Source organism: Haliotis rufescens, unplaced genomic scaffold (assembly GCF_023055435.1).
Source record: "Haliotis rufescens isolate VD_foot unplaced genomic scaffold, xgHalRufe1.0.p SCAF_27, whole genome shotgun sequence".
Lineage (NCBI taxonomy): Eukaryota > Metazoa > Mollusca > Gastropoda > Lepetellida > Haliotidae > Haliotis > Haliotis rufescens.
The window spans coordinates 3,548,176-3,563,449 of record NW_025963968.1 but is presented as its reverse complement, the minus strand read 5'-3'; the positions used below and the strand labels follow the sequence as shown (position 1 = coordinate 3,563,449).

Here is a 15,274-nt window from a genome sequence, read left to right as displayed (position 1 = left end):
ATCTCTGGCAAGGTCTTGCAATGCAGATGTTTCAGACTTAACACACATGCAGATCTCGTCTTAAACAAAAGCTATTGAGATAAATCTGGGCGAAACAACAACGCAGTTTGTTGGTAAGGTGCGTGGTTTCTCGAGGGCCCTTCATAAAGTCAATGAATTATTTGATAAGAGGAGAGGCGGGTTCTCGTCGGGGGATGGAGTGAGTGACGTGGAGGAGGGGGGTGGGGACGAATTTGACAGTGGTTATTTCACCCCCATCATTTTCGAGGTGGGGTTAAGAGAGGGGAGAAAGGTGAGTGGTGTGGAGAGATTGGGATTGTGGTACAGATTGGTAATTTCGTGTCTAAGAAGACAACCCTTGTGATCTCAACATTTCTCCCATTCACGGCCTGTAGTAACGGCCAGTTATATTTGTTAGAGAAAATTGCCTTTGTATGGACTAATTATTACTGAAGGGGTTTCAGGGGTTATCTAACGACTTAATGCATATTTTTACATTCTTTTCAGTATTTAAAATGCAATTGCATTTGCTGATATTTATCAAATGATTTTTACATGCATACACTAGAAATCAATAACTCATAATTTCTTATTGTTATAAGATGTTTTTACCTTTGAATTGTACCGTTAGCAACATGTCGCCGTCCTCATCACAGTGCAAGCTGAAAACTACTTCCTCATCAACACGTGTTATATAATATCCCACACCTGTCTGTGAAGTGATCACCAGGTGATAATCTGAGCCTGGACAGGTTAAAAATACAATGCCAAATGTGGAATTACTTTTATTGTCTGTAATGCCCATTTCTAACTAGTTCATAAAATATACGTGCATCGTTTTAGCAAACGTGTGGATTATTTGGAGCATAAAACATCATTGTTATCACCTGGCAGTACAGAGTTATCCATAGACTACATATTTAATATTGCAAGTATAAGCAACGAACTGACATGAGCGAAGGCGACTGTAGAACGGTCAAACTCTGTCGGCATGTCACCGTGATGATGATGCAGAGTCAGAATTGTAGATCTAAACATAAACAGATTTAACTATAAAAACTGAGGTTTTCGTTTGTTGTACTGCATGGTTCAACTAACATGCTGTACGTATCTGTACTTGGTGCATCGCGCATGTATATATATATTAGCCACACTGGGTCAAGGATAAATAACATCTGTACTAATAACAGTACTATACATTTAATATCATAATTATATGCTTGATAATATCAATATCGTATTTTTTCGCTGTGGTAAACCTTACATGTTTCAAATCTGTGAGGTTGGAATTTGCTCTGAATCACAAACTCTGACTTCAGCGGTTTACAAATATCATAATGGTAAAATAAGTAAAACTGTATTCAGTGCAAACATAATGTATTTTATCACATAAAATATTGGTTGAAAAAACTAATGAGAGCATCTATTGTTTGCCTGGATAGTATACAGTCGTAAAAGAAACACAATTCAGACTGTGTACCAAACAAAATTGTCCGCCACAAAAACAACTTTGTTGCAAGGTGTCTTTCTTAAAAAAAATATTCAGGCGCATAGTTTCATTTTTTTATAGATATCTGGCTTTGCAGCCGAAGCTGAAAAAAATATCTTATCTCCAAAAAACGTTTATTAGGAAAGCAGCTCTTTTATTTCTATACGTGTTTCCTCATTGCTTGCTACTATTAATGTTATCTACACATATACACTGTACGTGTTCCAATTATTCATTATAGTCACCGGTTTCAAAGTGAAGAAACGACAAGTGCTGATTATTGTTGGAATTGTTTATTGACTGACATATTTACAAATATGCATTCCGTTAAATATTGCAGTAATACAATTACACAAGATTAGTGTATTTCGAAATACATGTTACAAGGGATTACACGTAATGTACGTGGACAATACGTTAATCATCTCCAGTCCCTGATATATCACAGTCCTGTACACTTGTGAGTGAATAAACATAGCATGGACTTCTGTATAGACTCGACAAATGAACACTGTTTTCCCACAGTATCTTCACTGGCTCGATTATCAGTTAGTGTGGTTGATACAGAGTAAGGCAACCATACAACTCCCTTCACCACCCGGTACAATCTTAGACTACGCCCTACACGCACGCACTAACATACCCTAACACTAACACACGCACGCGCACACATACACGCAAGCTATGCATGTCCATACTCTACACGTGTTTTAGTATAACACACACATATTCTACGTTTGTTATAGTTTACCACACACACACACACACACATACACATTCTACACGTGTTATTATATACCACACACACACACACACACATACTACACGTGCTATATTATATCACCCACCCACACCCACATTCTACGCGTGTTAATACTATACCAGGCACACACACACACACACACACACACACACACACACACACACACACACACACACACACACCTTAACGTTTTAATCAATGAATTATGAGTATTCGTGTGCGTATTTCTTAAAATAAAAGTATAGCAGCAATTATTCCAAGAACCTAAATCATACAGCTTAAATAAGTCGTGTCGTTAAAAACTTCGAAAAGTAACAAGGTGAACTCTTTCGTTTGCTTACAATTGCGGGTGACCTACGAAGTAGCGTGAAATATATATAATCGATATATTATTGTTTCATTGGCCTTTTTAGAAGTCGGTAAGTAACAACAAAGACAAGATATTTTATTGACAGCTTCTAAAATCTATTATGATGCGAATCGTGCCACTCTTGCTTGACAAAGATATAAGGATCTGTACCGCAACGTCGCGTTTAGAATAAAGTGAGTGAGTGGGTTGGGTTTAACGCCACTTTTAACAGCATTCCAGATATATTGCGGCGTGTCAGCGTAATGTGGGAGGAAAACCAGAAGCTATGCAGGTTTCAGACCTTTACCACTTCGGTGAAACCCACGAGCACGGGTATGGTATGGTGCTGACAAACCTAGAAACATAATTGGGGCGAACCGGAATTCGAACTCACAATAATAGGTTTCTGGCGTGCCCAAAGGGAGCAACTTTGCACAGCGAATCGCGGCGCCTTAGACGACTGGGCCACCCGTGTCCCCGTTAGAATGTTGTAATCCATAAACTATCTTGTCTCTACAATATATTTTTGCCAATACTTATGTGTATCAGGGTCAACTCCTACATCTGGCCATCACAGTTTCATTGTTTTCAGAAAGCAAAGGTTTGGCATTTGCGTAACATGACTTGTCAGAGATGATCAGAGATGTCCCGACAGTTGAAGTCAACATCCATTTATTTGCAATTACACCATTAACTGTATTAACATCATATGGACACACACACACAGTCTTGACCTAGTTCGTTTTAATTTGACTTAATTCTTTAAACTTTACCTGAATTGTCAAATACGATGACGAATGGACTTTCAATACACTTTCCTGGCTTCGACTTTGTTGGGTCGTCTGTGTCTATGTCTGTCTTGTCGTTTCGACTTCTGGTGAACACAACTGGATTTATTCGGCAATATGTTCCAAGTTACCGTACTCGAGGGTCTAAACCTACAAAAGTTTCCACTGATAGATTGAAACAATACTGTTTACGTAAAAAAGATTTTTATGCTCAGTATTTATTTGAACAAAACACACACAATTTTATTTTTCGCTACATATTTTCCTCTGCATATGAAACAGTACAAAGAACAGAGATGTTCTTAGCTGTTGGTAGCACAGAGGAAGGTCACCCTTTAGAGGTCACCTTTTGAGATCACCCTTTGAGGTCACGCGGAGTAATTCATATCCTGATAAATACATAGGCGTGTGTGTTGCACGTGCGTCCCATGCTTCATGCATCCCACATTCCCGAGGCAAGGAGTTAACTGACTATAAAAGTAGTTCCCATCCTTGCCGAACTAGGCTGGAATTTCGGAAACATAGAAGGGATATAACTTTTAATACCCACTGATGGCGCTAGGATCGAGCCACGAAATTCCAACCTGGTTTGACAAGATTGGAAACTGGACATTCATAGACAGTTCACTCCCTTGCCTCGGGAAGATGCATGCATGATAAGTATGTTCAAGTAACATGGGGATGTTTTTCTTTAAAAACAATTCGGGTCATTGTTCAAAGAAAATATATCTGATTTTGTAGCTGTATCTGAAAAATATCTAATCTCAATACAAAACCCCAGACCACCCCCCCCCCCCCCCCCCCCTCCCCCGCCGCAGAATATCAAATGGACGGTCCCTAAAATCAGACCGTTGGCATTTACAATTGTATGTCCATGTATGCTATACAAGCATAGGCATTCCAACACGTCTTCGATATTCTACTGACATCAGCACAATGTGTAGATTATGTTTGTCTTTGAGCTCATGCATGTCTTGTCTTCTCACCATCTGTATCAATATCTTTGTACACTGAGCATTTGGAAGCGGTCACTTCATCCACTGAGCACATCTTCATCAGTCGAGCATCACAGCACCAGGGCGCCAAACCTGTCTATTTCACCTGAGCCATTGAAAGCATTGAAATCTTTCTTCAAGCACACGAGTGTCTGTTTCAGCTGTACCATAGCTTATGTTCATCAGTGACGAACAATGAGGTCATCCGTCTGAACACATGTTTAGCACTTGAACACCCTGTCAGAACCAACCAGTCACGCACTTACACATCAAAAACACCTTGTCGGGATTTTCCCTAAGACAAGCCATGGTGTATGTATGTCTGGAAGTAGGGGTAGGAGGGTGGCACGGGGGCGGGGCAGGGGGTCACTGGGTAATGGCGCGTGGCTTGCAACAGTCGTAGAATGTTCTGAGTTGCTACAGTCTCCGCCTTTGAGTCCTTCGCCTCCGCCTCCCGCTCCCGGTCCCGTTTGTACTTGGTACGGCGGTTCTGGAACCAGACCTTCACCTGGCGGGAGAGAGTAAAAATACTAGTGTAATGGTCGTATCAAAACAATTGAAGTATTTGGGACTAGATACCTACAGCCACGTAAAGATATACTAGTATCCTCCCTCCCTCTCTCGGGGGCAAGGGTGGCCCAGTCGTCTAAGGCGCCGCAATTCGCCGTCCAGGGTTGCGTCCCTTGGGCAAGCCTGAAACCTGTGATTGTGGGTTCGAATCCCGGTTCGCCCCGATTATGTTTCTAGGTTTGTCAGCACCATACCCGTGCTCGTGGGTTTCACTGAAGTGGTAAACGTCTAAGACCTGCATCACGTCGGGATGACGCGCCGTGATATAACTGGAATACTGTTAAAAGCGGCGTTAACCACAACTCACTCACTCACTCTCAATACACATCGAGTATCCTCGAGGAGTTGAGAATGTAATTCAAATGTGCCGCTGTAGAATTGGACGGTCGTTGTGTTCTCGACAGCCACCAATGGTAATGTAACCGTGTTCAACCTTAACACGAACACAATCAGGGTTCATTATTGTATGCGTTCATTCGTGAGTGTAGGTCTATGTTGATTACTCAAACGCCCCCGGGCTTACCGTGTGTGGCGTCATATTAAAAAACAATATAACAATTGTTTAACGCCGCAAATACCTTAGCTATATATAACGGCGGTCTGCAGATAATAGGGTCTGGACCAGATAATCCAGCGATTGATATCATGAGCATCGATCCACGCAATTGGGATCGATGACATGCATCAACCAAGTCAACAAGCCTGACCACCCGATCCCAGTTAGTCGCCTCTTACGACAAGCATAGTCGCCTTTTACGGCAAGCATGGGTTGCTGAAGACCTATTCTAAGCCAGATCTTCACGAGTCATTAAACAATAAAAAGAAACAAGAACGGGCGAGTTACACACGACAAGAAGGCGGGTTCGTGAACTATCTCCTACCTGAGTCTCCGACAACTTGAGCCTCTTGGCGAGCTCTGTCCGCTCCTTGCCCACGAGGTACTGGTTCCTCTGGAACTCCTGCTCCAGCTTGTACAGCTGCTCCGAGGAGAACGTCGTCCTCGCCCTCTTGGGACGGTCCAGGTCCAGGGCTTTAGGGAACACTAGCTCCTTCACCATGCCGTTGGGATCTGCAGTAGATGATACGTGTGTGATAGTGTATTCTGGCATCGAAATCACACCTTCACCAGGTTAATGAGCCATGCTGTGTGAATGAACGTTGTGTTACGCCACAGTCAGCGTTCCATCACGGCGGCATGTAAATAATCAAGTGTGGACCAGACAAACCAGTGACTGAAAGCATGAGCGGCGGTCCATGCAATAAGCCAGGGACCCGTTCCACAGAGCGATCGTAACGCCTATTCTTCAACACTGACTAACGACAGTCGTAGCGCTAAGATCGCTTTGTGGAACGGGTCCCTGGTCACATAGTGTAGACATACGATCCCCCTTTAGTCGGCTTGTACTACAAACATGAGATATGGGGATCTATTTTAGTACTTACTTAGTGTGACAATTGTAAGCAGAAATAATTCGACCGAGTTGTAATAATTAACATAATTGAGTGTATGATTTGGATCTTACACAACCTCCATCAACACAATAGTACTGCCGGGGACAACAAAAACAGGCTTCACGCATCATACCTATGTCGGAATCGAACCCGCGCCTTCTGTGTGTGAACGGCTAACGCATCAACCACTTTCCCATCATCTGCTTCATCTACCATGAAAACTTTAGATAATGTTAATTAAAGTAATGAGAATTCAACCATACTAATACATACTACGATATGTTTACCGGGGTTTTGGTAACGGAATCGCCAGTTTAATTGTATATAACTGTTTGTGATTTATGCGCTGTAGGCGTCATCCCTAATAATCTTGTAAGATACATTTACACATCATCAAAACATCCTTTTATTGCCATGTCATTAAAATAGAACAGCTGTTTCAAGACACGAACATTTAAGTTTTCAGTGAATACATAATCATATTCATTACAAAGGATATTGTACACCAGAAATATCCTGCCATAATTCTTATGACTTATAGAAACCGGGGTAATTTTATCGACATCACAGCCATATAATTTTCCCTCCTAAAGCTAATAGAATTTCCTAATTGGAGTTGCCATGCTAGGCTCGCCTCTCTTCCCTTCTTGTCAATATGAAAAGACCACTTTATCAAATATTTCGTCCTCACGTCATTCACAATAATCTCTTGATGTGTCTAACATTCGTCTGGAACGTCCGCACGGGGCTTCAGGAACCACCAGGCTGTTCGCTAGTTATTCAAAGCCTCTGCTCTTCGCCTACAGAGAGTTTTTCACAATACTAACAAACAATATCCATCGAACCAACAGCGTCATCGTTTGTACTCAAGCCTCAATCTAACTCCGCCAGAGCCGCATGGACGTGGTTCGGCGGTCGGCTGTAAACCGTTCAAACAAAACCAGCGATTCTCGAAGTTTCGTCTATTGCATTTCCCCGACAACTGCTATTATAGAACGTTTAGTTAGTGTAATTGTAACTAGTCTATCTCGAGTCTTCGTCTTCATAACGGATAATTAGCCCGTCGTGGAGGGAGGCACTTTCTCCGCTAGTCCGTCCCGCTGAGTTAATTATTGAGTTGGGGCCGTGTCACCAATCTTTTTGTGTGTAAACATTTTGTAAGCCCGTCATCTCACGGAGACAGGGTTCGTGTGATTGTGTTATTAGGCATAACATATAGGGATCGTTACAAAACCTGTCACTTATTCTCTCTTCGAAAATAAAACGAACCGAGACAGATTACTCAAACATTTTGTGGAAAGAAATAAAACTTTCCGAACTCTTTCCGATTAGACAACCGAACCTAATAAATTAAAACATGTCTATAACGTACACATTTAATTTGAATTAATTATTATATGGTCCCCAGCTTGAAGGACAGTAAGAAATCGTAAATAAGCTTGGACCAGGCGTTTCAAACATTGTAATAATGAACATATTGACATATTACCAAAGGGAGATAACTGAAGCTGCCTGAATGGTGCGGTTTTGAATAGCGATATTTTGGGTCAGAAACTGAGCGTATTGAGATACCGTATTATCAGCTAAATCTGGTAATTATGGGGGATAATAGGCTGACTGATTATCGAAAATAAGAGAATAATAGCCTAGTCACAGGCAGACAGTATCTGTTGTGTGACAATAGACATGTCATTAGCAATTTGACAATCCGGTTTACAAGATGGTGAGAAAAGTGTATTTCTACAAGAACTAAAATTGAAATTTCCTGTCAGTGTCGGTATTAATGCGAGATGCCATGATTCGTTAAAATGGAGTTAATTATTCCTGAAATCATATCCTTATCTTAAGCTGTCAAGAAGGTTAATTTTTTGACAAGGGACATCTGGTTTTCAGGAAGTTTTGACAGGTAATAAACTTTACAACCGTGGATAATTTTATTCCGGAAAAGGACAGGTTCAATTATCGACAAGTGCTTTGGGTTTCCAAATAACATAGTAAAATTCGTTATTTTAGAGAACTTTTGTAATGAAAATGGGTGGTTTGGTGCAGTTCATGACTTCACGACATGTCTGAAATACATTGGCTTTCTGTCGCATGGACACTTACCTCGAAACTGAGCTCCAGAATGTGTGCCACATGTACGAAAGAAGCAAAAAGACGTCGCGCATCGTAACAGGTGTACCAGTTAATATACTCTCTGATATCCAACAAGACAAACTCTACTCTATAAGTTAACATGTCCTGCCAAATACCTAATGTAGGATTGACATAAAAAGTCGAAATGGAAACGGAAACAGAAAAAGAGTCGACGTTTCAAGTTTACGAATAGTAATTTTAATTTGATGCATCATGACACGTAATATAAAAAAAACCCAAGGACGTTTAAGTTTAAATTAAGCCAAATAATCTTTGTCCTCCATATTTGACTGAGCTTCCAAGGCGACATGACAGAAGTTATTTGTGCTTTTATTCAATACATTTATTCAAATGAACGGAAGAGAAATACATACATACATATATATATGTATATGTATATTCATGTATATGTATATAAATATGTGTTTATATATATATTTATATATTTAAATTTATATATATATATATATATATAATAAATGTATGTATTGTGTGTGTGTGTGTGTGTGTGTGTGTGTGTGTGTGTGTGTGTGTGTGTACATATATCCTCTTACTATAAACTATATGACATCCGAAAAGTATGTGTGAGATAGTCGCTGATCCTTTCTCCCTATAACCAGACAGTCTAGGTTATACGTAGATAGGCTTAATACTACTATAGACTCCCTGGTGCAACTGAACTTCTAGCGTCCATCATAGAACCAACCAACCCATACATCCATTCAACATAGACAACTATTTGACTTGGCTTCTGTGCTGACGATTACAACCATGAAACGATCAAGTGGATAACCCCAACTGCAACTAACGGATAACAAAACTTTAAACTTCAACACAACGTCTATAATTATGACTTGTTTGAAAACTTCTGACAAAGATTATTTTCATCCCATAATGCACAGGGCGGACGTCTACTTACAATGCTCTTAAATAAACATTGTGTAAACTACCTGAACTTTCCCTTTCTGTCGAATATTTGCGCTCAGCCAACCTATTGTCAATTAAACTATGAACCGTTTTACAAAAATATGTTCATACACTGATCTGTATACTTTTGAGATCTGTATGAAAACGCACACTACTTGAACTGCATTGTAAGTCAGAACATCTTACTCTGGCACAGAAACTGAACAATTAATAATTGAATTTTTGAAGTAATCCTCGCGGAGACCCTGACAACCCGATGTCCTGCTTAGTAGCATGAATCCACGCAATTGGGATATGATGACATGAATCAACCAAGTTAGCGAGCCTGACCACCCGATGCCGATAGTCGCCTTTGACGCCAAGCATAGTCACCATTTACGGCAAGCATGGGTTGCTGAAGACCTATTCTAGCCGGGTCCGAATACCTATAAAACTCCACTTCCAACGATACGCCAAACTGATCACATATAATGTTATGCACCCGTATGTTTAAATACCAGGAAATATGTTAACATATTCATCATAAAAAATGGTTGTTTAGTATCAGTCTACCAACGTTTCAAATCGTTGCGTTGTTGAAAATATATACGTCTTAACAGTAAACAATGTTATCAAAGAAACAACTCGATTCACAATTTGATTAGTAATATTTTAATGTAAAATGGGAAAATGGTGGAATTTATTTTGCCTTTTACGCCCAATGGAATCTGTGTTCGGCAGATATTCGTCTCTGGCGTTGACGTTTTATATCATACACCTTAGCCTTATGAGATATACACACTACGTGTATTTAAACATGCAACGTTATCTGGGGATACTGTCTTCATATGTGCTAAACTGTGACTGGTCTAACTATTTGAAACAATATAAGGTAAACTACGGTTATAACGAACTCAAAGGGACCACTAATTTTAGTTCGTTATAACCGTAGTTCGTTATAAGCATATATACAGCATATATACATCAGATGGCCGGGACTAAAAAATAAGTTCGTTATATCGGTCAGTTCGTTATAAGCGTGTTCGTTATAACAGTAGTTTACTGTAATGTGCTTATGTTGTAGTCGAATCGTACAACGTATTTACGATATTGAAATGGTTATGTCGCTTCTATTTACACAGAACAGAATGCACCGTATAGGTAATGAATACCAGCATCGGTACATCGCTCCTTGTACAGCCGAAGTGAGATTTAAGTTAATTCTTCTGTGCATCGGTAAATAAGAGCGAGAAAAAACTTTCCATTATGATAAAAAGTCTCTGCTTGAGTCGATTATACGATTTTGACTATATCATGTTATGCATGATTTTGAATCACTTTAAATTTGTGATTATTCCTGGTTTTCGCGAAACGGTGAGCATATCCCGCCCCACCGGTGGCACCCGTCAAAAACACATGCAAAGGCACGTCAAGTTTTGATTTGACCAAACACAGGAACGTATGTGGGAATAGTCAAAATAGGGAATTGCATCGGGCATCATTTGGTAAGATACAAGAGAAAAGGTAAAATCAAATGTTGGTATGCTGCATGAATCAGACTCACAAGTCCAATGTCTTCCGCTCAGATTGGTGTATTCTATGTTGTATATACTTGTATAAACCATAACATCACCCACACAATCTAGATTGATTTAATTCACTATTTGATAATGGTTCTGAAAAACATGTTCACGATATTGTCGGAATCGTACAATAGACTCTGCTTTCAGTATAGATTTCTTATAAATATGTAACGGGTTTTGTCGTTCTTATTAACATTAAGTTTTGTATAGATTTAACCGATTCAACTAAAAAAATATTCTGTTCAATTTTTGTATAATGCATCAATTGTTATATAATGTATCAATTGTGGTATTATGTATCAATTGTGGTATTATGTATCGCCTTTGGGATGAATGTAAAATTCTCGAATAAAGCATAAAGAAATTATATTATATATTAAAGGAGTATATTAGAATAGTAAGAACATAAGTGTTAGGCACAATATAATGTATAAGGTATAAATGCGTTCGATATAAATTTTGAAAAAATGATAGTCCTTATAACAAGTAAGGAAAAGATATATGGATGAACAATTTCTTTATTACAGCGAAACGTCGCTTCTAGTTGTGATAAAGAAGTTGTTTATCCATATATCTTATCCTTACTTAATACTCCAACATCTAACATAATAACAACTATACACATTCTACCATTGTGGGTTTCCTCTGTAAATATAAAGCGTCAAAGCCAGAAAAAAACCAGTCTCGATTATCTGAGAAAACAGATTGCAGTGGGCGTAAAAGGCAAACTTGCAGGGGAAATTATGAATAGATCACTGGAAATACCCCTGATGACACCAGGTGAATGCATGACTGTTCTACCGGTAGTTCCCGCCACTCATATAAAGTCAAGAATTTAGGTACCAATGACGATCGACTTTATTATGCGGATATTTGCTTTAATGTACTTACACAATTTGCATAGAAAAGTAAGACGTGTTTCTTGCCTTACACCGAACAAAACCAGCAGTACTCCTGCCATGCGACGCGGACTATAAACAAACTAGACCCCGTGCATGTGTCTTCACGTCAACATGTAAATTAAGTGTAAAAGTTTATGTTGGGAAAATATAAAGTATCATGCTTGTAGACAGCACCTACTAATGCAAGCTCACGTCAACGATTCAGTCTCAATACTTTCTGTCTCCAGTACCTCCAATCTGCCCCCTCGTTCTCCTACAACGCCTCCTGCAGCGTCAGTTAGACGGAAATCAAACCAAAGTCAAAACCAATCGACTGTTGAGAAGAAAAAACAGATTTCACCTGGTTTCAATGCACTATTTTTTCACAAACCCTTATAAATCATCAAAGGTAATTACGCAGTCGTTAATTTATTGATTTAGACGATTGTTGATCTAATGCAACTTGAGAGTTAACCAACCCCTATTCAGCGCGTGCGTGCACCAGCTGTTGAAGTGGATGTACGTTTTTTCATGTGCTGAAAACCAACTTTCAATAACGAATTAATTCAATTAACTATTCGTTTTTTAAAGAACCATTTAAATCGTAGTCAGAGAAAAAAGTTAAAGGAACAAAAGTGCAGATAAATAGTTAAATGGTAAAATTACTGCTTTTGAGCATGTTTTCATTATTAAAGAATAGAAAAAATGTATTATGTACCATTCTTATCAGGCAACTGGTCAGAAATGACATGAAGGAATATGTACCTTTTTTGCTTAAAACGCTTTTTTCATGTCATTTATGTGACAATGTTAACAAATAAAAAGTGTATTGTGTACATCTTATGACTATAATGATCCATCCTACGAAGCCCTTAATGTACATTTTCCCCATGAGATAATAAAGTACTCTGTAGCCATCATTCCCGTTATATGAAGCTACATCTCACTGTAGACAATACACTTAATCAAACACTGTATCAATTATGTGACATTAAGAACCATTATTAGAACGAAACGATAGAACCAAAACGTTTTTACTTCAACTAAATCAAGAATACCTACAATTACTTACAAATGTGTACGTTACATAGATTCTATGTTAAAATACAAAATACCAGCGAATTAAATGAAATGTATATATGCCATTGTTTGATTGGTATTCTAGAAGTCGGTGCGTAAATAAGAAAACGTACATAAGGATACTAAATTTTGATTTATTGCATTTTGCAATAAGCAAGAAGTTTTTGCCCATAAAGTTGTACCATTTTTTATGTCTATATCTCATGCTTACCGTGAATACCACATACATGTACATCTGAGTGGGTCTAAGTGTTGAATCTGATACAGAGGGTATGGAGAAAGGAGATGGTTTAACTAATGTCATATTTCACACATAAATGCATGGTAATGCCACAGCGTGTTCCGTTTCTATGGCCTAATTGTTTTCAATACATTTATTGAAGGCTTTTTAGATTTGGGAAAATGAATATTCTTTTAAGATTAATTTCTTTTTAAATGTTACAAAAACCTGTTTCTGAAAACTGTATGTCATCACTGACATTTAAGGCCCGTGCACCATTATTAAGAGTGGAATAAACCCTCTGACGTGTAGGTTACACATTGAGATAAGGGGTACTGGAAGGTATAGGTAGGTATACACAACACTAACTCTTTTGTGCAGCTCCACGAATGGCCATATATTGAGTGTTGTATTTCACAGTGTATAGACAAATAACATAGATTCCAGTAATTGAGGCACGTGAGTAGCAGTACACAGGTACTCTGTCAATCATATGTATAATACACTTACTTATACCACAGCTTATCGTGATTATACAATTAGTAAATACTATTTCAGTTTAATGTATCACGTGCAGAAAAATAACATCATACAAAGCTTATCAATACATCAATTTTAAATAATATGTTTTGGTAAAGATTATATTTAACGAGTATCATTATGGCAGTAATCAAAAATGAAAAAAAAAACCAACAAATTATTATGAATGATAGTTATCTCTGTCGATGGCGTCACAACCAATAACATGCTTGTCATACATAATTAGTATTTTGTTAATATATAATCCATGTTGAAAATAAAAATATTCTAGAAAAAGGGCATCGCATCTTATCCCTAGCTACCTTTGACTGTAACTTTGCCTGAGAAAGCAATTAATTGTGTCAGTGATAATTACGCTCATTAAAAATAAGTCAGTTAAGAAACACGTTCAGATATGTCAAATTCATTGAAAAGACCAGTATCCGAATGAATCTAATATTATCCTACCTTTGACGGTGAGCTTCTGACAATATGTTGGGTACGTCCCCGCAACGTGTGCTGTGGCGTTGGTGCCGACGTTCATGGTGCGGCCCCACTGTGACTGACCACTGTCCATCATGACGGCGGAGGAGACGCGCGAGTTGAGTCGCATACATAAAGTGACCACCTTAATTGGTTTCCACCTTATACCTGTAATTGTCAATTCGTCACCTTCACGTCACGAGGGCTATCTGGGAATGTTGACAATGACAGCTATCCCACGGAGGTTGTGATAACTGCCAATCTTCCCTCGTGTTATAGCATGGCACGTTGAGACTATTTGTTAAATCGTCAACACCTCATCTGCCAACAACTTGGAAAGCGCTTTGTCGCCGTTGTCGACGTCGCTATAAACAACGTTACGTCTATCAGCTGTTGACGAGGGAGAGGGAGGGAGGTGTCTTTTGGTGGATGTTCGCAATGCAATGGAGTATTGACGGTAACAAGCCTCTCTTTAATACAACCGTCTACAATGGGCCAGCGGGGCTTCTCCACAATGAACCGATTGGCTCGACTCAATGTTAAGTGTTTGGACGTAAAAGAGGAATCTTTGAATGGAACAAATAACAATAGCTAGTTTTACGTTTTGATTAGAGATGGGGAGGAGAGTCCCCCATGCCGAGTCTATCAACGTTTTAGCTACTTCTAGGTCACGTGACATACTCTCACAATCTTACTTTCAGATTCTAACTCTGCAAACATGCATTTTAAGTCTGCTCAACTTTTTATATCTAAATTGAGACGATTTCAGAGTAAATATTTGATGTCATGACTATATACCTCCATACGAGGCGCTGAAAGTAAACTATATACTTACTTTGACATCTTTATAAGATACAGACAGTTTATTCTTTTTTTAATGAAAGTTGTCGTTGGTGCATGGTTTCCGAGTGGCTGGTCTTGAACAAAACAATCCGCTCTGAGCACCATTGATACAATCTCGGTGTGTCACGACTGCCAACGCGCTATTCTACGAGAGTACAAACCGGAACCCTTTTGACACAACGCGACAGTGACGAGACGGTATATTTAGGCCGGTACG

At 39.0% G+C, this 15,274-nt stretch overlaps 1 protein-coding gene across 1 annotated transcript; it reads right to left on the bottom strand.

Moving 5' to 3' along the window:
• Nucleotides 1-4,516: 4,516 nt before the first annotated feature.
• Nucleotides 4,517-14,713, bottom strand: LOC124139385 (ventral anterior homeobox 1-like). Its single transcript, XM_046506419.2, has 3 exons — nucleotides 14,200-14,713; nucleotides 5,836-6,023; nucleotides 4,517-4,892 (listed from the first exon to the last, which is right to left on the bottom strand). Exons 1-3 carry the CDS (start codon nucleotides 14,342-14,344, stop codon nucleotides 4,680-4,682), a joined length of 546 nt encoding a protein of 181 aa, XP_046362375.1. The 5' UTR covers nucleotides 14,345-14,713; the 3' UTR covers nucleotides 4,517-4,679.
• Nucleotides 14,714-15,274: the final 561 nt, after the last annotated feature.

Excerpts from the sequence above, each read along its gene's own strand:
- LOC124139385 (XM_046506419.2), bottom strand. The coding sequence starts at position 14,344 with ATGCGACTCAACTCGCGCGTCTCCTCCGCCGTCATGATGGACAGTGGT. Across the intron at positions 6,024-14,199 it reads TCAGAAGCTCACCGTCAAAG|ATCCCAACGGCATGGTGAAG; the intron begins GTAGGATAATAT and ends CATCTACTGCAG. Across the intron at positions 4,893-5,835 it reads TCAAGTTGTCGGAGACTCAG|GTGAAGGTCTGGTTCCAGAA; the intron begins GTAGGAGATAGT and ends CTCTCCCGCCAG.